The sequence below is a fragment of the Meles meles genome, chromosome 17 (assembly GCF_922984935.1).
Source record: "Meles meles chromosome 17, mMelMel3.1 paternal haplotype, whole genome shotgun sequence".
NCBI lineage: Eukaryota > Metazoa > Chordata > Mammalia > Carnivora > Mustelidae > Meles > Meles meles.
Window position 1 is genome coordinate 34,455,611 of NC_060082.1, and position 25,019 is coordinate 34,480,629.

At 49.0% G+C, this 25,019-nt stretch overlaps 1 protein-coding gene across 2 annotated transcripts; it reads right to left on the bottom strand.

Moving 5' to 3' along the window:
• Positions 1–211: 211 nt before the first annotated feature.
• On the bottom strand, positions 212–24,513 carry CD34 (CD34 molecule). 2 transcript variants are annotated; one of them, XM_045982891.1, is made up of 8 exons: positions 24,188–24,513; positions 13,545–13,727; positions 12,647–12,900; positions 11,315–11,395; positions 3,184–3,334; positions 2,896–2,948; positions 2,416–2,580; positions 212–1,713 (listed from the first exon to the last, which is right to left on the bottom strand). In XM_045982891.1, exons 1-8 carry the CDS (start codon positions 24,264–24,266, stop codon positions 1,528–1,530), a joined length of 1,152 nt encoding a protein of 383 aa, XP_045838847.1. In that variant the 5' UTR covers positions 24,267–24,513; the 3' UTR covers positions 212–1,527. The 2 variants fall into 2 exon arrangements, with proteins under 2 accessions (XP_045838847.1, XP_045838848.1); XM_045982892.1 differs by lacking the exon at positions 212–1,713 and adding an exon at positions 1,720–1,854.
• Positions 24,514–25,019: the final 506 nt, after the last annotated feature.

Genomic DNA, 25,019 nt, shown 5'->3' on the forward strand with positions numbered 1-25,019 from the left:
TTTCCATGAGCCTCCTCCAACTCCCCGCATGGAGGGAGACTTGGTCAAAGAACAGCACCCTAGTTTTTGCCTGTATCCCCTGAGATGTGCCCACCTCTTTCCTAGCTTGCCACCCCCCTTGCTCCGTATCTTTGCAAAGTCCAGCCTGGTCTGACCGAGACACCTCCGTGGCACTCAGACACAGCTGACTGGGACAGCTACACAGAACAGATGTGTCTCAGTATCACTTTAATTACAGTATTTACACACACCATTTTGTATTCCGAAATAAAATCCACCCAATCTTCCTATCTCTGGAAAGTTCTATTTCCAACCGTCATTGAAACCAGGATCCCTGCTCACCCCTCTGGAAAAAAACAAAAATGCAAATAAGAACCCAGGCCACCTACAGAAGCGACGGCTTGTGACCAAGGTCCTCTGGAGTTGCCGAGGGGACCTGACTACATGGGGGTGCAGAGCAGTGAGGGTCCGGGGTGGGGGAAGCAGAGACAGAAAGGATTCTGCTGGGAGACTGAGTCCACAGCTCAGCCCAGGAGTCAGGGGGAGGAAGGAGGAAGCCATCCAGATTAGAGGATAAGGCCAGGACCCAGCCTCCAAGCAAGGGGCTTCCTCAGAGATGCACAGGTCAAGAGGCTTGGCTCAAAGATCTGGTCCCATGTTCCCATCCACTCGGACCCACAGGGAGAAACAGAGGCCCAAGATGAGACTCTGCGAGCCCCAGAGAGACAAGGACTGAGCCATTCCCTCTCCCTCATTTGTCCCCAAAGGTAGGAATGCACGTGTCCATGCACCCCTACTCCGTCTCCCCAACACAGACACAAGACATTGTTCAAAACTTGGAGCCTCCTTCCAGGCTCAGCCAGAAAACAGTGCAGGCTTCTCTACGTAGATGTGGAGAAGGTGTGGAGCTCAGGGGAGCCTGGAGAGCAGGAGGGAAGCCAGTGCCTGAACCCACACTGACTTGGCGTGGGCATAAGGGAGACGGTTTAAGACAACAAGTCTTGCTGGTTATATCATTACAAAGGACTGGGTACCCTGGGTTGCTTTGGTTTCCCTAAATTAGAGAAGACAGACATGAGGAAGAAACAGGAAAAGGCAAAGCCTCCTGGGAGGAAACTGTAGCCCAGAAAAGCCCATGCTTCTCCTGGGAGTTCTTTTAATAAGGCAGAGAGGAGGGAGAGGGAAGCTCATGTGTGAACGATGCAAGATCGTCCCCTCCTCCCCCCAAGCCTGGTAGCTTCTCTGCACTTTGGAATTTCCCCCTCACCCCTTTGCTCAAAGCAGACCAGATTCTAGGCTTAGCGAGCTGAACGTGGAAAAGGCAGGGGTCACCTCCCGGTCCCCCAGGGGGAAAGAACCCCTCAGCCTGGTGCAGTGCAGGGCCCCAGGAACGGCCTCCGAGGGTGTGTGCGGCAGGAAAGGGTAGAATGTAAGGGATGGTAGCTCCAGCATGGAGGCAGCCTGTGGTCAGGTGCAGGGAGGGGCTCCTTCCCCAGACCCTGCCCAGCCTCGCCCCACCCAGCCGAGTCACAGTTCCGTGTCAGCCACCACGTGTTGTCTTGCTGAATGGCCGTTTCTGGATGTGGCCTGGCCGGTCCCGTTCTCCTGAGCCCCTCGGTTCACACTGGCCTTTCCCTGAGCCTCAGGGGAGGACCCAGGGCCTGAGCTATAGCCCTGGCCTCCACCGTTCTCCGTGTAATAAGGGTCTTCGCCCTAGACAGTGTATAAATAAAGGAGCATTATCTGGTAAGCAGGGGAGTGAGGTGGGGATGAAGGTAGGGGGAGGGACAGAGGGGGGTTGCAGCTGCATGTGCAGATTCCTTCCTTCCTGAAGAGCAGTCAGGGTTCCAGCTCCTAGAGGAGAAAGGACAGAGGAGAGGCACCACACCGTGCCACCACGACTCCATCACCAGCTCCCGCCAGTAACCAGGCAGTCCCCAGGATGGGATAACCTCCCCAGAGTAGGGAGCAGGCTGAGGCCAAGAGTCAAACCCCAGCCTTGTCTCCCTCGTCCAGAACACTTCAAGAGTAGATTTTCCCACTCCGTGTCCCCTTCTTGTGAGCTGGATGGGACCCATGGGTGCTTAATATGCATGCAAATAAGTGTGCCTGATTTAACAGCCTGTTCTGGTCATACCCAGCTAAACTATGCCAGGCAAAATCAGTAACAGGTGACAGGAGCCCTCCGCTGCCCTAGTGAGCAGGTGGGCTGACCCCCTTAGGGTCCCTCCCAATCTATTCCATATCACTCAGCCTCATCCACCGACACGGTAATGTGCGTGAATGCACATCCACGTGTGAGGGCACAGAAATACCTTTCTGGGATTTCTCCTCCCCCCACTTCATGACATTTGTGGACTGCCCCAGAAGGCCACTATCCTCCTCATTTTCTTTGCCCTGGACCCCCAAACTGACCAGCCTTTCTCCTGTGGGGCTCCAGCTACGGCGGTTCATCAGGAAATAGCCAGTGGTTCCCAAGATAGCCAGCAGGATCCCTGAGGTGACCAGTGCAATCAGGGTCTTGCGGGAATAGCTCTGGTGGCTCCCAACATCTTGTTCGGAGATGCCACGGATCCCCAGCTGGAAGGGAAGACACAGAAAAGACAGACCGTCCCGTGTGGGATGTGAGTTCTGGAGCCCACGCTAGACCAAAGAGTAGAGAAACACAAGACTTTGACTTCAGGGATTTTTCTAAACAGGATTTAAGACTGACATCTCTTGATCAAGCTGCACCATAAAATTTTGGTTCAGGCACATAAAGGTAAAGACCGTCAGGGAAGGATGGAGAGATAGGAAAGATGGGTCTAGAAAAGAGAATTGCTTTCTCCCCTACTCGAGTGAATTCCCCTGACCCAGTTCTCCCTCTGAGAATTCCCATCATCTTAGAGAACTCACTTTTTCCAGGTCAGTCTGATGCTTTTGCAGAAGCTGGAACTTACTGGAACGTTCTAGAATTAGAAACAGGGTCTGCTGAATCTAGAAGCTGGAAGAGCTGTGCCTGCCTGGGATGTTCTAGATGACGGTCTGATGGCCAGGATGGTCCATCTCAGGAGAGCCTCTCCCATAGTTAGCTCCTCTCCCTAGCACCTGTGCTCTTTAAGCTCAAATACTAGATTTCTATTCAGGAACCTCGAACTTCAGCCCCACTCCCCCGCCAGACCCCAAGACAGAGGCACCCCTTACCTGTTCTGTTGGCCAAGACCAGCAGCAGGCAGTGAGGGCTCACCTCAGACTGGGCCAGGAGCAAGGAGCATCCCCCCGCCCCCGCCTCAGTCTGCTCCTTCCCACATAGCACTTGGATCAGTTTCTCCTCATTGTTCTTCTTAAAGTCCTCCTGGGAAGACAGAGAGAAATGGTGGGCAGAAGATGAAGTTACCCACGTACCCCGAACTGCATCCGGAGTGTCAGGCAACAATCCTGATTAAAGTCACACTATTACTCTCTAAATAGGAAGGACCCTTTCTTCCCCTTACAATTATAATTAGAGAAAAAAAAAATCTTGTGAACTGTGTATGTGGAAAAATATAGTAAGAAAAAAACTCCAGAATTTCGCAGTACCAAAACATCCATGTATCAGCGTCTAGGTGGCACTGTAAGGGGCCGGGACGAATTCAGGGAACATGATTAAGGACCGCCCCTGCACACACAGAGTATTGCCAATTAAATTCGGAAGAAATTGCCAATACCAGAAAATAGGAACAGTGTGTTTTTCAAGGTTAGGACAGCCCAAATGTTGGAGGAAAACCCCAGGGAAGTGAGGAACAGGACAGCTCTCCGGCTAGAGTCCGTGGCACCCGCGGGCCCTTCCCTCCTGCCCCCCAGGGGGCTCGCCGAGAGCCCGAGTCAGCCCGGAACGGAGTTTTCCCACCACCCCCTTTTCCTCATGAGCGGCACGGAACCTAGTTGTCCGTGAGGTTCACAGATTTCTCCGGGTTGCTGGTTTGACCCTCGGACCCAGGAACTCAGCCGCCTGAAGACACAACGTCATGGTTCCTCGGCAGCCGAGTCCGGGTCGGGGAAGCATCGCAAACACAGGCTGTGCCCTTCCAACTCCCCGTGCTCACCCGTCCCAGGGTGGGTTCCAGCAGCCCCCGTCAGGCCGCCCCCCGCCCCGCCCCGCCCCGCCCCGCCCGGGAAAGGAACCGAAAGCAAGACTCTCTGCTCCGTCCGGATGGCAGATGGCGAGGAGGAAATGCCTGAGCAGCTCCGACAGCTTTCCTGTTCGGGGAAAACTGCCGGCGCGTGAGGGGCGTCCGCGCCGAGCCTCCGCGGAGGGGCGCGCTTCCTGTTTGTGGGGCCGCGCCGCGCCTCGGGCCCGCCCGGCTTGGACGGCAGCCTGGGTGCTTTCCTACTGCGGCGGCCCGCGGCAGGAAAACCCAGGCTCCCTTGCTCCTGCACGAGGCAAAGTCGGGACCGGATCGAGGCCCCAGCTTTCTTCCCTCAGCTGGAGAAGGAGCTCCCTGGGCTCGGGGGAGGCCAGAAGAGCGGCGCCAGCTCACCTCCAGGTCTCAGAGACAGGAGTCCAGAGGGAGCCTCAGGAGGCCCTCCAGAGCCAAGGTCACAGAAAAATGAATTCTCGGGCCACTACTGTTTCACCCCTGAGGCAAAGGTCTTTCAGGAAGTACTTGGATAGAGGCTCTGTTTCTGGAAAAATCTGGTTCTTACAAAGAGCATTTGCGGTGGGCAGTCTGGACACGGTTGGATGTGATCAGCGGTCTCCTTCTTCTCTAGGCCCCTTTCTCTTTGGGGAGCCTTATGTTGGTCCCCTGTGAGCACCACGCCCTCCCCAACCATGCCTTCTGGATGAGGAGGACGGAAGTCCTGCCCTGGGTGACTCCGGGCTTCTGGAGTCTCTGGTTGAGGTACGTCTCCTGCCTGAGAGAGGCAGAGGGACAGGGCTCCTGCACAAGCTAGACAAAGCCACACAAAATGGCACAAACTTCCTCAAACCACAAAATCTTAAGAAGCTGCACCTCAACCACAGTCACCTCTTCTGACACGTGGGAAGCCCGGATTGCAAGACGCTGTGCGAAAATCTCTGCACATGTATCGAGTGTGTGGTGGGGGGTGGGGTGGGGAGGGCAGCTATGAACTCCCCAGGGTCGGGGCTCTCAGTCCGCGTGCCTGGCCATGAACATACATGGCGCTTACTATGTCTCCGGTGCTGTTCTGAGTGCTTTACATGTATTGACTCACTTAGGCTTTGCGTAACCCTTTGTGACGGGTGTTATCATCCTCCCCGTTTGACAGATGAAGAAACTGAGGCACAAAGAGACAGGTGACAGAGCTAGTTCTATGGTAGGCACCACGACAGAGGGACCGCTAAAGTGCCTGGACATTCAGAGGAGGGTGAGCACACATCAGGTCTGGGGTTAGCAGAAATGTGTCAAAGTACGCCTTGGAGAATGGGGAAACTGTGCTGGAGAAGCTGGTAGGGACAGGCCTTCAGATGGCGGGGTGGGGGGTGGGGTACCACATGGGAAGCCCAAGTGTGTGAGACCCAGTGACCTTCACAACCTTGGCTATAAGAAGATGGAAGGACACTGCCTTCTCCTTCAGATTCCCCATCTTTCAAGACTCGCACCTCCTCCAGGAAGTGGTCCTATCTTGTGTAGACTGGGCATCAACCTTGCCTCTGCTGTTGACTAGGTTCTTTGCAAGTCATGCAACTAGTCTGAGTGTGAGTTTCCTCAGCTGAAGACTGAGTTGTGACCAAGGAGATGTTGTAGGAAGAGCGGCCCACGAGATGTATAGAACCTAAGGGGGCACTGGACAAACCGCATAGTACTGTTACTATTCATAACAGCAACACTACGCACACCCTATGCCCCAGAATCCACACTTTGAGGTTTGATTTTATTCTGCCTTACGGTTAGAGTCATTTCACGCTGACTAGACTGTAAGGCTCCTTAGTTGGGGAAGTGGGTGTACATTACATAATTCCATCATTTTGAACCCAGGCTGCCCTAAGCATAGCACCAAGCAAACAAAAGAACTCACTGAATTGTTGTTCAACTTAGGTCCCAACTGGTTTGGCCTCCACACAGGGTCCCTCCACCCTTTGCTTAGTTTCTTGGACTAAATTCAAGGGAATAACAGCGGCCAGCCTCCCACTTTGGAGTCCAGCGGCATCAGTGAATTGTGTCGGTGCCCGGAGAGGAGCAGGTGGATCCTGAACAAAGCACAATGCTTCTCCGGAAGCTTGAAATAAACATCCTCCCCACAGAGAGGCTGTGGGCAGATATCATGGGAGAGTGGGCAGGAGGAAGCCACAGCCTTTGCCATTTTGCTCATGAGAATCAGATTTGTGAGCCCCTAGCCACATCTGCTCACACATGGTACTTTGCAAAAATAATACCGACAATAATAAAGCCATCTAACCTTTCCTGGGTAGCATCCTCAAACTCTGCAAAGACTTCTAGCATGTTAAAGAAGCATGTTAAGCACTGGAGTGGGGAGGAGAGGGACAGGTATTTTTCTAAATGAGCCTTAGGTTTTTTCCCAGTGCTGAGATTTTAGAATCAATTCTCATATTCTCTCTCTCTCTCTCTCTCTCCCTCCCTCCCACTTTATTCTGGTGTGAGTTTGACATTGGAGGCAAAACCTTGTTTTCATTTAGAGACTAGAGTGAAGGGCCTGCTACAAGTCACACAACAAGAAGGCAACAGGCCAAAGTCAAGGAGTTAGGCTGTCTCTAGATCTCAGGCTCTCTGCAAGAGACACACCGTTGGGGCGCCTGGGTGGCTCAGTTGGTTAAGGAACTGCCCTTGGCTAGGGTCATGATCCCAAGGTCCTGAGATTGAGCCCCACATCGGGCTCCCTGCTCAGTGGGGAGCCTGCATCTCTTTCTCCCTCTGCTACTCTCCCTGCTTGTGCTCTCTCATTCTCTGTCAAATAAATAAATTAAAAAAAAAAAACTTTATAAAATTCTTTAAAAAAAGAGAGAGAGAGAGAGAGAGAGACTGTCTTCATCCGTCCTCCATCTGTAAGTTATTTTTTTCTGCATGGAAACTGACCTTTAGTGTTTGGGCAGAGGGCAAGGAAGGCGTGGGCTGGGGGAGATGATCTGGAGGCTGGAAGCAAACTGCCTTCGATGGAGTCAATGTGACAGAATAAGGGTGATGTGAGCTGGCTGAGTAGGTACAGCCTCGGCATAAAACACATGTGGCTTGGAAGAAAGAAAGGTAGTTCTCAAAAACAAATTCCTGAGCAAATGGCTTGAATAGAGATTTCGCCAAAGAGGATATGCAAATGGCCAGTAAGCACATGAAAAGATGTTCAGCATCACCAATCATCAGGAAATGCCCATCAAAATCCCAAGGAGATACCACCTCCTGCTCATTGGGATGGTTACTGTATAAAAAAACACGATAAATGTTGGTGAGGATGCAAAACAGTGCAGCTGCTGTGGAAAACAGTATGGCGAGTCTTAGAAGACTTAAAAATAGATTTACCATATAATGCAGCAATTCTACTTCTGGGTATCTACCCAAAAGAAATGAAATCAGAGTGTTAAAGAGATATTTGTACACCCACGTCCACAACAGCATTATTCACCGTGGTAAAAGGTGGAAGCAATCTCAGAATTCTTTGGTAGATGCAAGGATCCACAAAATATGGTCTATACAAACAATGGAATATTCTTCAGCCTTGAAAGGGAAGAAATTCTGACACTTGAGGACAATGATGCTAAATGATAAAAGCCAGTCACAAAAATATAAAAGCTATATGACTCCCCTCTCGTGAGGTACCCAGAGTCATCAAATTCATAGAGACGGAAAGTAGAATGATGGTGGCCAGGACCCAGGAGGTGGGGGGATGGGAAATGGTTTCATGTGTGTAGAGTTTCAGCTCTGGATGACGAAGAGTTCTGGAGATAGCACCTAACACCACTGAACAGTATGTGGACTTACGAATGGGTAAAGTGGTATGCTTTATGTTATGTGTACTTTGCCACCATTAAAAATTGTCTTGGTGGATTGCCCCTGGATAAATGGGTATAGTCTAAGAGAACAAAGTCATCTCACGTCTTGGTAAGTATTTGGGAAACCATAACCACAAAAATTAAATTGCCCTGGTGCCGTGGCAGAGAGAATGAAAGTCAGACTCGGAGTGACAGGGGCTGCTAATGAGGACCTGAAGACGGGGTAGCAGGTGCTTGAGAAGACTGTGGGGTTGCCTTCCCTCCCCCGGCTGGTAGAGGTGATTTCTGTCTAAAGGTGAGGCTGGGGAGCAAAAGGAGAGTGGCTGAGAAATAAGGGTATGCAGACACACGGACAGAAGATAGGCCTGTCTGATACACAAGTGAGCACTGCCAGGTCGGATCCTCCGTGCGGCCCAGTGCAGAGCGAGCGTGTGGAGGACTGAGAACTGGCATCCGTAGTTCTGTCATGGACAACACTACCCCCGATGCAGGAGCAGCCAACGTGACCCAAGTACTCAAGGACACGATGCTATAGGAATTCAAGTCCTTCATGCTTCTCATTAGGCTGTGACTAGGACTTGAGTTTCCCACGGTTAGAACCAGTGCCTTGAGGCCCTCTGATTCTAAGAGTACAAATGCAACCCAAGGAAAAGGAGCAGGCACCATGCCGCTCACAGCCCTCGGAACAGACTGATATAGACAAGCGCACCCCGGGACTCAAGGAAAAGGAATCTGAAACACAGTCAGGAGCTTTGGCCCAAGATTCTGAGCAAGGATAGCTGACTGGGGAAGAGTTACCTTGGGGAGCTTAGGAGGTACTGCTGCGTAGGTGCTGGGGCAGAGGAGCCCTCAGGAAGAAGGGGGACCGGCAGTGGCAAAGGGACCAGGGAACCGGTAGCAGGATCGGGTGCTACCGTAGAGCTGATTCATCATGAGCGGCACAGAAGCCTTCCTCAGGATGCCAGAGGGCTTGCTGCCTTTCCTTGTCCCTACACAGAGCCTCCCCAGATCTCAGAAGGGAGCACAGACCTTCTCAGCTGTGGCCTGAATAGACGAGACAGTAAAGAACACAGAGAGAAAGCAACCACAGCACAGTAAGAGGGGTTGTTTCTGGAGTAGCAGTAAGTTTCCCGCACTTGTCTTGAATGATGACCCTAGTTAAATGTGAACCTCAAAGAGCAATGGACAGGGGCGCCTGGGTGGCTCAGTGGGTTAAAGCCTCTGCCTTTGGCTCAGGTCATGATCCCAGGGTCCTGGGATGGAGCCCTGAATCAGGCTCTCTGCTCGGCAGGGAGCCTGCTGCCTCCTCTCTCTCTCTCTCTCTCTGCCTGCTTGTGATCTCTGTCTGTCAAATAAATAAATTTAAAAAAAATCTTACGGGGCACCTGGGTGGCTCAGTGGGTTAAGCCGCTGCCTTCGGCTCAGGTCATGATCTCAGGGTCCTGGGATCGAGTCCCGCATTGGGCTCTCTGCTCAGCAAGGAGCCTGCTTCCCTCTCTCTCTGCCTGCCTTTCTGCCTACTTGTGGTCTCTCTCTGTCAAATAAATAAATAAAATCTTAAAAAAAATAAAATAAAAATTAAAATTAAAAAAAATAAATAAAAAAATAAAAAAATCTTAAAAAAAAAAGAGCAATGGGCAGATGCTTAGAATGCTCGGCAATTAGTTCTAAATCGGTGGGACAAAGAAGCAGCATTCTGGCATAGGAAAATAAGTGCTTAACCAGGACATTACACACACACACACACACATACACACAAGTCACTTTTTTAAAGCTATAATTACCAAAGGGTTTGGCAATTTTTAAAAAATAAGTAGAGCTGAAAATCAGTATCAGCAACACAGAGTATTACCTGTACATTGTACATTCATGTTTAAGTTCACTATTTTGCAAATTGCACTTGTTAGTCTATTGTATGAACTTGTGTCTTTGCAATTTCCATTGTTTTTAAAAGTCGTAGGCTAAATAAAGACCTTAGGTATAATTTTAAAAGATCTGTGAGTCAGAATGACCCAACTGATAATCACAGGTAAAATAGGGGTAGTCAGAATGGACAAAATAACTAACCAAATGTTTTCTACAGAATATAGTCCACCCAGGTCCTTTCCAATCTATGCAATCACACACCACATATATGACTCCCTTAAATGAATTCCCAACCAGTAAGGAAATGTTTTTTCCTACAAGTGAATAGGAAGAGTCCTGTCATTCCATTCTTCGTTGAGGAAATTATAACTGTCAGGAAAGATTACTGAAACAAAGCAAGGACGTCTGCTATCACCATTAAAAGTTAATGCCTTACTGTATAGTCTTACCAATGCAATAAGATGTGAAACTGAAACAAAGTGTAACTACTAAGAGGGAGGAGAAAAACAATGTACTGTGGTAGGTCACATGACAGCTGGCCTTACAAACAAAATGAATCAACTAGAAAGCTCTTGTAAGTAACAAGTAAATTAAAGAAAATGGCTAAACCCAAGATAAATTTCAGAACTCAACTTTCTAATATACCACCAGTGATCAATTAGAATAGTTAATGGGGAATCTATATTATAGATAACTTTAAAAAGTTCATAAAGCCTACAGGGAAAAAACATAGCTTTTAGTTTTTAAAAACTAAAAGGTCAATATACTGAACAATACAAGAGTAGACCAGAAAAATATAGAGGGATTTATTGGGGTTCCAATGAAAAAATTTTTTTTAAATTTTGACAAGATGTTTCTGAAGTTTTTCTAAAAGAATAGACAAAAAATACATTTTTATTTACAGTGTAGTGAGCAACGACCTGCCTAGATGGATATTTAAAGTACTATAATGAAATTTAAATAGGCAAAAAAGACAAATCAAACAAATAAAATATCTCTGAAGAATATGCTCTGGTACATATAAAAACTTAATAGAAGCTTAAAAAAAAAAAAAAAGAAAACAAACCAGCATTCCAATCGACAATGGAGGGGTTCATTCAATAAATGTTAGGAAAATCAGTTACATGGAAAATACAGCATTACAGCATAAAGACATTCTACATGGATTAAAACATTATATGTCAATTATAATAATAAACAAATTGGTATTTTAAGTTACTGGTTTATATTTCACTATAGACTTTCTTAACACAAAAGTAAACTTAAATATTCAATGTACTCAAGAGGAGGGAAAAAGTTAACTGAATTTAAATAAAATTGTTTTTGCCTTCTTTGCCCACCAGAGGGGGCCTCTTACTCCCTAAACCCAAAGCTCAGTGTTGAAAAGTGCCTGACCAAGCTAAATTCTCCCGATCCCACCAAAGTCTCATCCAGTCCAAGATGGCTTAAGGATGTTCAGAAAGGATTGTGGGAGAAGAAGGAAGAGGAAAGGATGGGGGTGAGATGGAGGAGAGTTTGACTTACACAGCTGGAGGTCTCATTCAGCTCAAGGCAGATACCTTGGGTCAATTTCACTTCCTTGACTTGGAAACATTTGATTTCTCCCTGTATTAAAACAAAAACAAAGTAAATAAGCCAGTATCTTTGCCCTCATACTCCCTCCCCCCACCTCTTTTCCAGTTTAATTTCTGTGAGGTACTCTTTTAAGGCGTTTTAGGAAAAAGGAAATTTAAAGATGTTAGGGGACTAGAGCTATACAATGGCATTCCTCCCTTCCTCCATCTCACTCCCATCCCCATCAGATAGTCAAAACTTGTGTTACTAGCCCAGGCTTGCCAGCAAGTAGCTATTTGCAGTCTTGGTAAACATTAGCTTGGATGGTACAGAAATGGAAGAGGGGAAAAACTTTTCCCACTGGGGCTGTTTTCCCTGCAGTGGATTATATACTTGCAAGTAAGGCCATGTAAGCAAACAGATAATGGGGTGGTCAGGCAGAACCTGGTGACGTTCTTTTTCCTCTTGGCCCCGAGGACTCCCCAGATTCCTTGTCTGGTTCTTTTAAAAACAGAAACCCAGGCAGGTTCCTCATGCCTGCCTTCAGGCTCCACGCCCCCATGTTTTCTCCCCTTCCTGCTGAAAGCTGTTGACAACCACGGACTCCAACACTGAGCTCATCAACTTTGGTCTGTCCAGTTCTTCACGGCTTCTCTATTCCTGGCACACTGTCAAACCCTCTCACATGCAGGAAATGGTAGTTGTCCTAAACGTTTTTGGAAAAGTCACCCCATTAAATGGAATATGGTTTCCAAATATGCCCAAAGGGAGATGGTGCCTGGTACGAGCCCAGACCAAGGGTATGAGCAAGAACCACAGCAGACCTCCAAGAATCCCCCCCGACTTTCTACTCCCTAGAGATGCAACACCCACAGTATAGATCAGCTACCTGTCTCTACTCCTCTCTTCCCTGTCTATCCTTTCCAGCAATACTTAAGCTGCCTATTTTCTTAAAAAAAAAAAAAAATTATTTATTTAAAGAGACAGAAAGAGAGCATTGAGGAGGGGGAGGGGCAGACGGAGAGAGAGAGAGAGAGAATCTCCAGTCAACTCCTTGCTGAACACAGAGCCCAACATGGGGGTTGATCCCACAGTCCCAAGGTCATGACCTGACCCGAAATCAAGAGTTGGACGCTTAACTCACTGAGCCACCCAGGCGCCCCTAAGTTGCATATTTTCCTTATTAATTGGTACATGAACCAAATCTCACTGGTTTGGATGAAAAGAGGTTGACAGGAAGAGAGGGTCTGCATAAATATGAAGTGAGGGGGCAAGCTGCCACTTTTGGCCCAATTCACACACCTTGATGGTACTTGGGGTAAGAGAAAAGGATGTATAGTGTTCAGTGGGAGATGTCACAAGGCTGGTGCTATTGTATGGAGGATCCGAAGCATTTCCAGGTGGGAGGCTGGACTGCAAGGTCACAGCTGAAGTTGAAAAGTTGGTTGGGATAGACGTTACTGTGATAGCTAAAGAGGTCTGTGACTGGACGGTAAAGTTCATGGTCCCAGACACTGGGATGCTCTCAGAGGTAGATGTGATGTTGACTGTAGTCTCTGAAATAGACAAAAACACAAGTGTACATGTGCACATGTTTGCATAAACACACACACACAAGCACACACACACACCCCTACACACATCTCAGTTCACCATCTTGAATTAAAACCTTATAGAGAATGATATTGGCATGGACTTCCCAGAAAAGGAAATTTGGGAAGTTAAGAGCTACTTCATGTCCTAACCCTTACCAAACTGATTTCAAGCCAGCTGTTGGAACCACAGCTATAACTGAGAATATTACTAGAGGTTCTTTCGGGATTCTGACATTGAACTGGATTCTGATCTACCCCAAAGAAGTCAAAAAGCACTTTGAACCTGAAGAGATTAGAGATTTCTAGGGAGTCCTCATCTGATCCTTACTTCATCACTAACCTGAACTCAGCACGAGAGCAGAGTACAAGGAGAATGACTGATCAGGATTAGTTGCCAAAGCTGCCCGAGAGCAAGCTGTCACTATAGGAGAATCATCAGGAACTTACTTCAGGGTCCCCTAAGCATGACGCACAAATCATATTGCATGGGGCCTGTATATTTCCATCTGTGGGGGAAAGCAGGCCTGGTGGTGGTCTACCAATATCCTAATGCTTTACCCAAGGCACCAGCAGCATCCTTCTGGGGCCTGAGACAAGCACTTTACCTGAGATGGCTGTTGTGGTCCCAGTGGTGTCTGGAGAGACAGAGAGCAGAGTGGTATCTCCAAGAGAACTTTGTGTGGTGTTTTCCTGGTTGGATACATTTGCAGAAACAGCTGAAGTTAATTCTTGGGAGGTTGAATTTGTGGTAATAGAAGTTATGTTTTCCATAGCTGTGAACCCAGAGGCTATAAAGAAACAAGGAGGACAAGTCAGAACCTAAATCATCCTGGAGCCTCATGACATCATGACATCAAGAATATCCTTCTGGACAGGTGACTAACTTCTCACTACTAGATCTTCCCTAGGAAAATAAGGAAGGAAAAGCTTGCATGCACCAAGTGTCTAATGTGGTACTATTTATAGGAGGGAAAAGTGGAAAGCAACTAAATGAATTACAACAGGATAAATGCTAGATGCATTTCACATACCATAATCATTACAAATAAAAAATTGTGAAAAAAAAACTAAAGCCACATGAGAATACAAGGCAATGTTTGTAACATGTTAAATAAAATATTAAAATATCAAATTCTATCTGAATAAATATCACAGAGATCTAAACTATAGGAGAGGAAGTACCTTTATTTCCTTTTCAATGAGTCTTCCTCTCTTCTGTCACTCTCTATCCCCTAGAGTAATACAGTCTTGGAATAATCACTAGAGTCATGCCATCTCTAGGTAACCCCCTTAAAAAGCTTCTCTCTGTCTAAGACTTTCCCACCCCAAACTCCCTCCATTCTTTCCCTTATGGTCTGCAAACCTCCTTGTCTTTTTGTTGAGGAACTCAGTAGGCCACCCCCCGGCCCCAAGATTTCTTTCAAGAAGCTCTGACCTAGGAATCCAGGGGATGGATTAGAGAACATAAGGCCTGGTTGCCCATCAAATGGGGTGGGAAGAAAGCCTAATTCTGGCTCTGCCAATAACCAAGTTATACACCTGTATGTCTGTGTGTGTGTCTCAGTTTACCCATCTCAAAAGTAAGTGTCTTTCCCTCCATGGATTGTTGAGAAAATTAATGACAAATGTTGAATTGGTAAAGCATACTGTTCCTGGATTTAATTATTCTCTGAAGATCTTCCTGAGAGTCCTTGCCCTTCTGTGTTTCCTGGGGCCCCTCCCAGTGCCATCCTTACACCCAGGGAGGAGAAACTTCCTGACTGGACCCTGAGCTTTAAAGTCTATATTCTCTTCCTCCTCCTACTGCCCTGCCCCAAACCATGAGGAGTCCAGGGACCCAACAGAGATGTAACCTCTCTTCTAGGTCATACGGTGGGGACCTAGAACTTCTTGCCCAAATGGCTCTTTGCCCACTTGAGGATCTTCATGGGGCCTTTTCTCCCAGTCCATCCTTCTGAGGGTGAACGCACCTCCAAGGTGCGAGGGTGGCTAAGAGGTGGCTGTTTCAGGAAGAAGGGGGACACGTGAAGCATGTGGGTGATGAGTGTGTGACTTGCATGCAAGATCCCCCACAATGTGTGCCAGATTTGTGGGGGAAAAGGCCAGAAGGACATGCTGGGGCCAAAGGCCATCTCTTCCTGCTCAGCCACATTGTGGCCTTGAATTCAGAGACCGGCAGGGTCCCAAATCCAAACTTGGCCTTCCAGAAGGCCCTGAAGGTATGTTTTTTTCGAGGTAAGGGTTAGAGGATATTTCATTTATAAGCTAACTGACAACTTGGGAGTACTTAGATATGACTGAGGGCCTCTATTCTACTCTTGGTTTGGGCTCTAGGAATGTTGGGGATGGACTTGGTACCCAGAGGCCAGCGTCCAGCAGCACCACCCTTAAGGAAAAATCCCTAAGGATTCCAGGCCACCCAAAGCTTATTTTTAAATTTTCCTGATTGAGGTCTAGGTCTGTATTTTGGGGGGTTTCCAGGTAAATAGCAATGTAGAATGATACCTCTTCTTTCCCTCAGCATCAAGAGGGAAATTAGGGTTTTGTTTCATTGTAATTCACTTGGGACCAAGAATGCTGCCCTTAAAAACAGTGAGCAGTCTCACACCCCCACATCTGCCTCCCTCCCCACCTGCTACAAGTAGATTGATATGAATGGTGAGGACAGTAATCATATCTTAATATTATGTGCAGGCAAGTAGGAAGAAGACGTGATAGTACCATCTCCATTTTAGAGATAAGGACCTAAAACACCAAGGTTTTGGCCAAGAGGGGAAGCCATAGTTTACGTGGGGCAGAGAGCAATGGGACCTCTGAGGTTTAGCGGACACTTGAGTGGAAGGAGCAAGAGGGTCAGGGAGTCTAAACTGCTAAGAATCAGGATACATCCTCCCCCCACCCCTTCCAGACAGAAAAGAATGGGCTCCTATCTGGGTCAGGTGGAAGGTGGGCTTATCAAGATAAAATACATGGGGAAGCAGATCCAGTCTTCCTCTGCCCTTAGATAGGACCTGTTTAGCAATCTGCCCCTAAGGTATGAACTCACTGAAGGGGGCACAGGGTGGGGACATGTGGTCACCGAACAGAACGATCGTCCTCCCGGGGTACCACTCCAAGGCACCACTGGAACTCCCCCTTGACATCATCCTTCCTTCCCACCCTTTCCTCTTCTTCCTTCCAACACATCAATTCCTGGGAATCCTATCTGGCTCAGGCCGGCCCAGCCTGGCCGAGCCCTTTTCTCTTTCCAAAGAAAGCTGGGTCTGACTGAGGTGATGTCATGCTTTTGAATCCCCTCCCCCAGGGCCTCCTTCACCCAGACAAACAGTTTTGAACTTTTCCAGATGTGAGCGGAGACCTGCTGCTCATTCTGAGGACGGAGGTGTCTGTGCCAGATGAGTGAAGCAACCCGGGACCCAGGCCAGCTACTGACCCACTAGGGTCAGGCTCCTGGTGGCCGCAGCCTCCTCTTGCCCCCCAAGCTGGCCAAACTCTGAGCAACAGGTAGCAGGATCCATCAGCAAAGAGAATGAAAGCCCAACCTCAGATTCACATCCCTGAGCCTGGAGTGGGCAGGATGCCTGCTGAGAGTCTGGAGAAATAGATCAAAGATGGAGACCAGAAAGGCAAAGCTCAGTGATGGGGTATGTTGTGAGTTGGTGTAGAGCGAGGGATCACAGTGGTGGGGCCCTGGAAGCCAGTCCAACCGAGGGGCTACAGCAGAGGGACTGGCCGGGAGGGAGCCTCGTGGTTTCCCAGCTTCTAAGGCTCCCATGAGAAGACTGCATCTTACAGGAATAAAATTTACACGAATCAAGACTGGCCCCAGGTCTCTTTATATCCCATCTTCCCACATGCGTCCTTGGCATTAAACCATCAAATGCTGAGCCTTCTTTATCTGAGCTTCCATTCCCCCAACTCCATAAGGGAGTTACAGCAGCTTACCAGTTAGATTCTAGGAGATAATCGTGAAAGCACCACCCCATTGCATTCTTGACCAGAGCCTTCCAGAAACATAACCCTTAGCCCCAACCCAACAGAGCATTTTAAAATTTACAATCGAACAGATTAAAATCAAACAAAAGTACAATTTGAAATCAAACAAAAGGCTATCTTCTGCTGTTTACTTCTGGTTCTACCTTTATTAGCTGTGTCTCTCTAAGTACCTGATTTGACAGTAGCTAACCTATTTGATCTTGAGGCAAAGGGAGGAAACAAGGTATCAGGTAGTTAGCAAAATGAGGGTAAGAAGCCAAAATGGCCAAATAGAGGTCATGAAAGTCATGTAGTAAAAGTAATGCTTTTAACTTATAAGTACTTATTCTGAGGTGATTATTCTTGTTTTCCACATGGTTCTAACAAGCTTGGTTATCAGATATCCTAGCTAAAGCTAAAACTTAGAGACTCTTAGAAGCAATCAATAAAGAGAAACAACAGCTTATAAAAGAAGAAACAGAGATAAATGAAAAACAGACGTGACTATTAAAACCCACGCCAGTCTGGAATCATTTAGGGTAGGAGTCAATAAATACATACACCTTAATAAGCATGAACAAAGTCACTGAGTTGCACCATAACCAAATTATTTTCCTAATCCAAATGAGTCATAAAAGTTAAAGTCCTTTTTTTGAGGGACACCCTAAGGAAGCAGGGGCCCAAGATATTGCATTTTTAAGAGATTTCTACCTACAAGGAAAATGGAGAATCTTTTCATCTTGAAAGAGGGTGTACAACTCCTCTAATCCAGAAAACTCTGCTCCCTAACCAGCTAAATTCCCATGCTCTTGGAGACTATACTTGGTTTTGCTTTGTTTTGTTTTTTAAGATTTTATTTATTTACTTATCTGAGAGGGAAAAAGAGAGAGAGAGAGAGCGCACACAAGTGAGGGAAGGGCAGAGAGAGAGAGAGAGGGAGAAGCAAACTCTGAGCTGAGCAAGGATTCCATGACCACCCTGGGGCTCCATCCCAGGACCCCAAAATCATGACCTGAGCCCAAGGCAGACATTTAACTGACTGAGACACCCAGGTGCCTCTTGGTCTTGCTTTCCAAAGACCCTCTTAGGTTTAGTGGGGTTTTTTGCTGGTGTTTGCTGATCTCCTGGTCAGCAGGCTGCATCCCACCCTCCTGTTCCAATCCTGGCAGCCGGCTCCAGAGGGGTCTCTGGGAGGAATTCTTGGGTATCTCAGCCCACCGGGAAAGAGTACTGGGAAGAAGCAGCCTGCTGCCTCTACTGGGAAGCCCCAGTCTATATATATATATTTTTAAGATTTTATTTATTTATTTGTCAAAGAGAGAGCACACACAAGCAGAGGAAGCTGCAGGCAGAGAGAGAGGGGGAAGCAGACTCCCCTTGGAGCAAGGAGCCCAATTTGGGGCTTGATCCCATGACCCTGGGATCATGACCTGAGCCAAAGGTAGAGGCTTAACCAACTGAGCCATCCAGGCACCCCTCAGCCTCTGTTTCTGAAAAGACTGAAGCCTCCGTGCAAAGGGTGGGCTCTGCCCTCAGACCGTGTACCGAGGTTTCTTTTCCCTGTGCTTGCTGTCAGGGCTTGGGACGAGGGTTCCTCAACACTCTAGACCTTACCTGTGAAATGGGAATAAAAACCGCCCCTACCTCCTAGTTGTTTTGAGCAGCAGAGGAGAGAAGGGGCATAAAGCAGTTAGCCCAGTTGGTAAACGCTCAAGAAATAGCGGTTATCTTTAGTCGGGGGCCCCTTCCTTCTGTTTCTCAGAGGCCTTCAGACACGTCTCTCGGCCACTTATCTGGCACAAAATCATATACGCTGCTTCCTGAGTATAGGTCTTGTCGCCTCAGTTACATTATTAATTTCTTTAGTGTCGGAAGCGTCTCTTGGACTCATCAGTTTTATTCAGGGTGTGAGGCACGACCGTCTGAGCTCGGGAGAAGCCCTCACATGGCACGGTGCCCGTGGCAGGCGTATTCATGCCCATCCCCTCTATGGAGAGCCGTCTCATTCAGGGCTCTAGTTGAAGAGGGAATTTATTAAGTTAGGGAGCAACCCTGGGAGGATAAGCAGAATTAGGGGAGCTCTAGAAACCAAATCTCATATGGCTGAGGGCCTGGAGTTATTTCTTCTAGATCGGGGGTTGGTGAACAGCTGCGGGACCCAAACTGCCCACAGGCCGTTTGTTGTATGGCCAGTGAGCTAAGAAGGGCTTTTACATGTTTCAAGTGTTGTAACATAAAACAGGGTAGAATATGCATCAGAGACAACATATGGCTTCCAGAGTCCACAATATTTACTATGTGGCTCTTGACAGAAAAAGTTTGCCAACCTCTGATCCAGAAAAGAAGAATCTGGGGAGGGAGAATAAATAACTTAATTTATTTAAGACTTTATTCAAGACTCATTTCACTTACTTAGTCACACTTATTTTTTATCCTAAGCACCAGTGATGTATAAAGGACCATGCTTAGTGTTGTGGGGAGCACAGAACAAGAGAAGATTCCTTCCTGCGGTGTGGGGTGGGTGTCATGCCAATTTAAATAATCCCTGTCCTCAGGGAGTTTATCATCTAGTGGGGCCAGACAGATCCGTAAGGATTGTCAGGAAGAAAGATCACATTCGTTCTGTGCTAGTTCCAAGAATAGAATTATATTAGAGGTTACTGAAGATCGGAGCACCCCGGTGGCTCAGTGGGTTAGGCGTCTGCCTTCGGCTCAGGTCAGGATCATGGAGTCCCAGGATCAGCCCCACATAGGACTCCCTGCTCAGGGGGAATCTGCTTCTCACTCTCCCTCTCCCTCTGCTGCTCCCCCTGCTTGTGCGCTCTCTTTCTCTCTCAAATAAATAAAATCTTAAAAGAAAAAGTTCCTGACGATTAACTGATTCTAATTAAGAACAGAATTTAAAGTTAATGATTAGAAGATACAAGAAAGCTAACTTCATTGTAATACAAAGAAAAGCTGAAAACAACGTTTTATTGTTGTTGTTTGTTTTGTTTTTAAATGGAATGAACTAGGGAAGGGCCACCACCTTTTCCGGGAGCAATGAGGAAGTGTCCTTGTTAGGAGTTTCATTGAGATTGGGCATCTTGGACTGGCACAAAGAACCCGCCTGTCACCTTCCTATGGTTCCTCTGAATCGAAGCTGAGAAGTGAGCATAAACCAAGTGTCTGTGGCCTGGGGCTACCAGCAGACTGGGACTCCCCTTTAACAGGCAAATAGCTGGTCTTGGCCCCCACCTACTCACCCTGGAACCCCAGGCTCCGAGCTTTCCCTGGGGGCCCACCGTTTCTCCCAGTCCCCTCTTCCTTCATTCTCCACTGACTCCTTTTCCGCAGCTCTGTGCCTCCCTGTCCTCAGGCTGCTGCCGTTCTCCTTGGTGCCAACCAAGCACCCAGTCCTTTCTACCAGAGCACACTAATACCAGGCAATTGTGCGTCTATCAAAGATTTGAGAGCCTGGTGCCAGCTCACAGCCCAACCCAGAAGAGACAACGGCATAAGCTTGAACTCCTTAGACATCACTGTGCTAAGCACCCTGTCACACCAGAGAGTTTCTCCTCCAAGCGACTTTTCCACCCTCGGGCACCACTGTTTCTTTGGTGGTCCAGGGACCTCCCCTCCTCTCACTCTCTTCTTCCGGCCTCTGGATCCCTGCAGCCTCTGTCTCTTGGGCCCGTTAAATACAAAGTTCCACTTAATTTTTTATCCTGCCCAGCATCTCAGTCTCCTGTCTGTCCCTGCATATCCAGGGCCTGGTTTTTTGTTGTTTTTTTTTTTTTGCCACCCAGGGATTCATTAAGGCATTTTCTTTTCTTTCTTTCTTTTTTTTTTAAAGATTTTATTATTTTATTCGATAGTAGGCAGAAAGGCAGAAAGGCAGAAAGGCAGACAGAGAGAGAGGGGGAAGCAAGGTCCCTGTGGAGCAGAGAGCCTGATGTGGGGCTCGATCCCAGGACCCTGAGATCATGACCGGAGCCAAAGACTCAGGTCAAAGACTTAACTCACTGAGCCATCCAAGAGCCCCAAGACATTTTCTTTAACAAGGGAACTGGCCATCTAGAGATGCTGCTCTGCTACAATGTATCAGTTGTGGGTTCTTAGTGTCTTTCCCCCACAGATCAAGAAGCAGACTTCCCAATTAAGCCAAAAGGCCTTTTCCTTCACATCCAAGGGGAAGCAGATTGGTCTGGGATGGGGGTGGGGAGGCCACAGAGTACAGGTGCTACGAAGGACACCTCGGTCCATCCCTATCTGTGTGCAGCTCACTCCTCCAGGATGCATGTCCCTTTCTCCTCAGCAAAGTCAGGAGCCGGGATGAAAAAAATCACAGATAATGTGTTTTTATTTCTTAGCTGAGAAGGGAAGAGAATGTTCTCATTAGAGAAGTCAAAATCCAGAAAAATAGGAAATTCTGACCTGGCAACTCCGAGCGTTTTCTTTTGGAGGGTGGTGTTTTGTTCTTTTTCCACACCTTCACATTTTCACTTCTCCACACTAGGGACCATTTCGTGAGATCAGGCAAAGTCAACCAGAGAGGGAGGCCAGGAGCCCTCAGTGGAACTGAGTAACCATCCAGCCCTGAAAGTGAGCCCAGGCCCTCCTGCCCGGGCTCTAAAGGAAATCAGGCAGCGAGGCCCCGCGAAGTGGAATTTGTTCCTCCTTTTAAAATTTGTTTTTGTAAGACTCTGCCCCCGAGTTTATCTGCTGCAGTTTGGCACTCCTTGCCCTGAGCTCTTGGAGACAAAAGACTCAGAGAAGGCAAGGGGTGAGGACAAGCGAGCAAGGAGGCCCAGGAGGTGGAGCCAAAGGGATAAGAACAAAGATGCCCGGGCGTGTTTTCTCAGTCAGACAGGAATGCTGCTGGAGACTCGCATTTGCAAAGGTGCTGCCAGCTGGACCGAAGCTCCAAGGGGGACCCCTGGGGGCCACTGAATTCGTCAGAGGTCCCCAAGTCTGCTCCTCCTCAGTCGCCATGTGGCAGAGATTCAAAGGGTGGAGTCCTCTCTCTTCTGGAAAATATCTGATAAAATTCTTTTCCCTTTTCTTTTTTCCCCTCTTACATGTAGCCCCAGACAGGATATGGGTGTGGGGTCAGCATGCACGAAGGACCCAAAGGAAGAAGAGGAATGTGAAGGGGCGGGACAGTGGTGGGGGGTGTCCTTATGGCGAGAGGAAAGATAGGCCCTGGAGGTCTTGGAGGAAACAGATACCTTGAGCCTGACACATGGGGTTTCCTAATCCCCTGAAAAGCTTCTCCTCCCAGTTGGTGGCATGGCAGTGCTACCTGGTGGCCTCTGAGCTCCCACTCTGACTCTGGTCACTGCCCAGAGCAGCCCGTCCTCAGCATGAGGAGTCTACTTTTGGTTGGCTGCTGTGCCCATCCTCATGCCAACTTCTCATGAGGACAGAAAGACCTCCCGGAACAAAGCTTTCTGTCAGTGTACATGACACAAAACCCACCAACCCCTCAGTGTCCTAATTTTTGCAGTAACAACACGAAATTCCTGCAATATCCCTCTGTTAGCATTTCAAGGTATGGTCACTCACTCATTTGTCCCACCACGTATACCAGGACAGAAAATGACTCCTGGCATTAAAAAAAATAAACAAACCCTAGAAAGTTCTCAGGGAAGACGTAAAGCTCCAGATTGGCCCAAGACATCTGGCAAGATTGCAAATAGGGATCTATGCTCCAGCTGTCACCCCCAACGCTGAGACAGGGGAATTCTCAGCATATCTGGCCCAGATTTTGCCAGAGTTCAGTCGCTCTCCCCACCTCCTGCTACAGGCCAAGGCAAGACTGAAACTGGCCAGCTGAGGAAATAAAAAAAGGGTGGGCCTCACTCGGCCGGGGGCCAGGTCATCACAAGCTGTGTAGCCAAAGGAGGGGGGAACATTTGATCAGCTGTTCATCAACTCCCCCCTGCTGGGAGGGCACCTTCTAGCACCCAAGGGAGTTCCCCAGTCTAGGGCTTCAACAGCTTGGTGACAGCTTTTTTCCCTACCCAATAGGTCCACGGCTGCCAAACTGGTCAAACCAGAACCTAACTTAGAGCTTTCTCAAGCCCGGAGTCTTTCTCCAACTGGGTGGGCGCAGAAGGGGACTGCAGAGGACAATGAGAACAAAGGGGCCTAGCTGGCAGGCCCAGGTCACTCTGTGGGGCCGTGGTGGGTGGCCTTTCGGATGGAGTAAGAGTAGGGAGTTGGGAGCCCTAGAGGGCTGGAAGCAGAATCTTGAGCAAAAGGGAGAACAACCAACAAAGTTGAAAAGCTTCTAAACACAATGAGATGAGATGGAGAAAGTTATCCCCAAATGAAAGCAATTAAGAATAAATATTTATTGAGCGTCTATTACCTCTTCACCGAAGTGAGGGCAAGAGCTTAAGGAGTAGGGGAAAGGGTGGGTGAGTGGAAGGGCATCCACTAGCCTGCTAGCCTATCCACTGGTTTTAGAACTTGGGGGGGGGGTGGAGGGAGGGGAAAAAGCCCCCAAATGTAACAAGTCTCAGTTGGTGCCAGGGTTGGGGGTGCCAGGGGAGAGGGAGGCAGGGCGCAGAACAGACTCCATCTGCCGCCAGCTTCTCTCCAGCGGATTGGGAGTGGGTGTGGGAAGCTTTCCCATCTTAAAGGCAAGGATCATTTCAAGGTCTGTTCTTCATTCCACACTCCCCTGGTCATCTAACTCGGCGGGACTCCTGGGCCTCCAGGGCTTCGGAGCCGGGGCCTCTTCCCAGGCTGGCCTCGATCCCGTTCCTTAAAGGTCCAATTCGGACTTGCCCTGTCGGGCGGGCGCCTGCGCTTTTTTCCCAGCAGCCGCTCAGGCCTGGGCTTTCGGAATCAACTCCCAGACGCAAAACTTTCCTGCTTCTCTCCTCCCCTCTCCTGGCTCTGGCTCCAACTTTGCGCTCCGCACCTCTAGCCGCGCGAACAGACTCGGGCATCTTCGATGCGCTTTACTTTAGAAATAACTCCAAGGAGTCTCAAGGCTCCGATTCCGGGAAGCCCAGGGCGCGCACCATGGGGGAGCTGACCCTGGCGGCGGGGATTCCCCGCCCTGCCCGTCCACCCCTCCGCTTCCCAGGTGACGCGCCGCTTCCAGCGGGGTGCGGTTCAAAGGGCCCGGGTGCCGCCGGAGCCCGGAGCCGCCGTGGGCGTGGGGCGTGGGTAGGGGTCGGGGTTCCTTCCCCCCCCCAGCACCCCGGGGACATTGCGCATTCGGCCGCGGGAGAGCGAGGACCCACCCCGGCCGCCCGGGCGCGCGGCCGGTACTCACGCAGCAGACTGAGCAGGCAGAGCGCGGTCCAGCCCCGCGGCATCCCGCGCCCCGCGCGCGCGCCCCTGCCGACCAGCATCCTTCCCGCGCCGCTCCGGAGAGATGCGCTCAGCCCCAGACGCGCTCGGCCCGCGGGACGCGCTGCTCCCGCCCTCCGCCCCGGAGGGGGGTGGGCGAGCTGGCTTTTTCCCCTCCCCTCCCTCTTTATTCCTGGCAAGGCCGGCCCCTCTCCTTGGCCGCCACTACCGTGAGCTTCCCCGCTCAGTCCCACAGGCGGAGGACGTTAGCGGGGGCCGGGGGTGCCGCCGTGGAGGCCAAAAAAGGTGGAGGTTTGTGTGGGCCCCAGACGACTCGTTCAACTTTATATAGAGGCCCATCTTACTCCTTCAAGCTCGACTTCCACTTAACTTTTAACCCCTTTGTGTCAGCCTGGCCGGTGGCTGGGGGCCAGTGGCCGGGGCAGGTTTCCTCGGAGTTCCGTGTGTGTTCTTTCCTTTTTGTTTTCCTTTATTTTCAACTTTAAGCCGAGAACAGTGTTGCTGAAGGACTTTGCTGTGAGGAGCTGAGTTTACAAGTGTGAGCATATTGAAAATTAGGTAAAACTCGACACATGCCTGCTGCATTACATGACTGTCACACCAGAGACTGTGCCGCTGGTAAGGAAGCGTAAAGACGGAGCAGGACACATAAATGCAGCAGTCATTCATTTCACCCGCCCAAAGCATCCTTGTCGATTTTCTTCTCACTTTTTCCCCCCTGCAGGATTTGTCTATTTGTGCTAATTTGGAGGGCTTTTTCCTGTGACAGTCCCTAATTTCCCACTTAGTTTGAG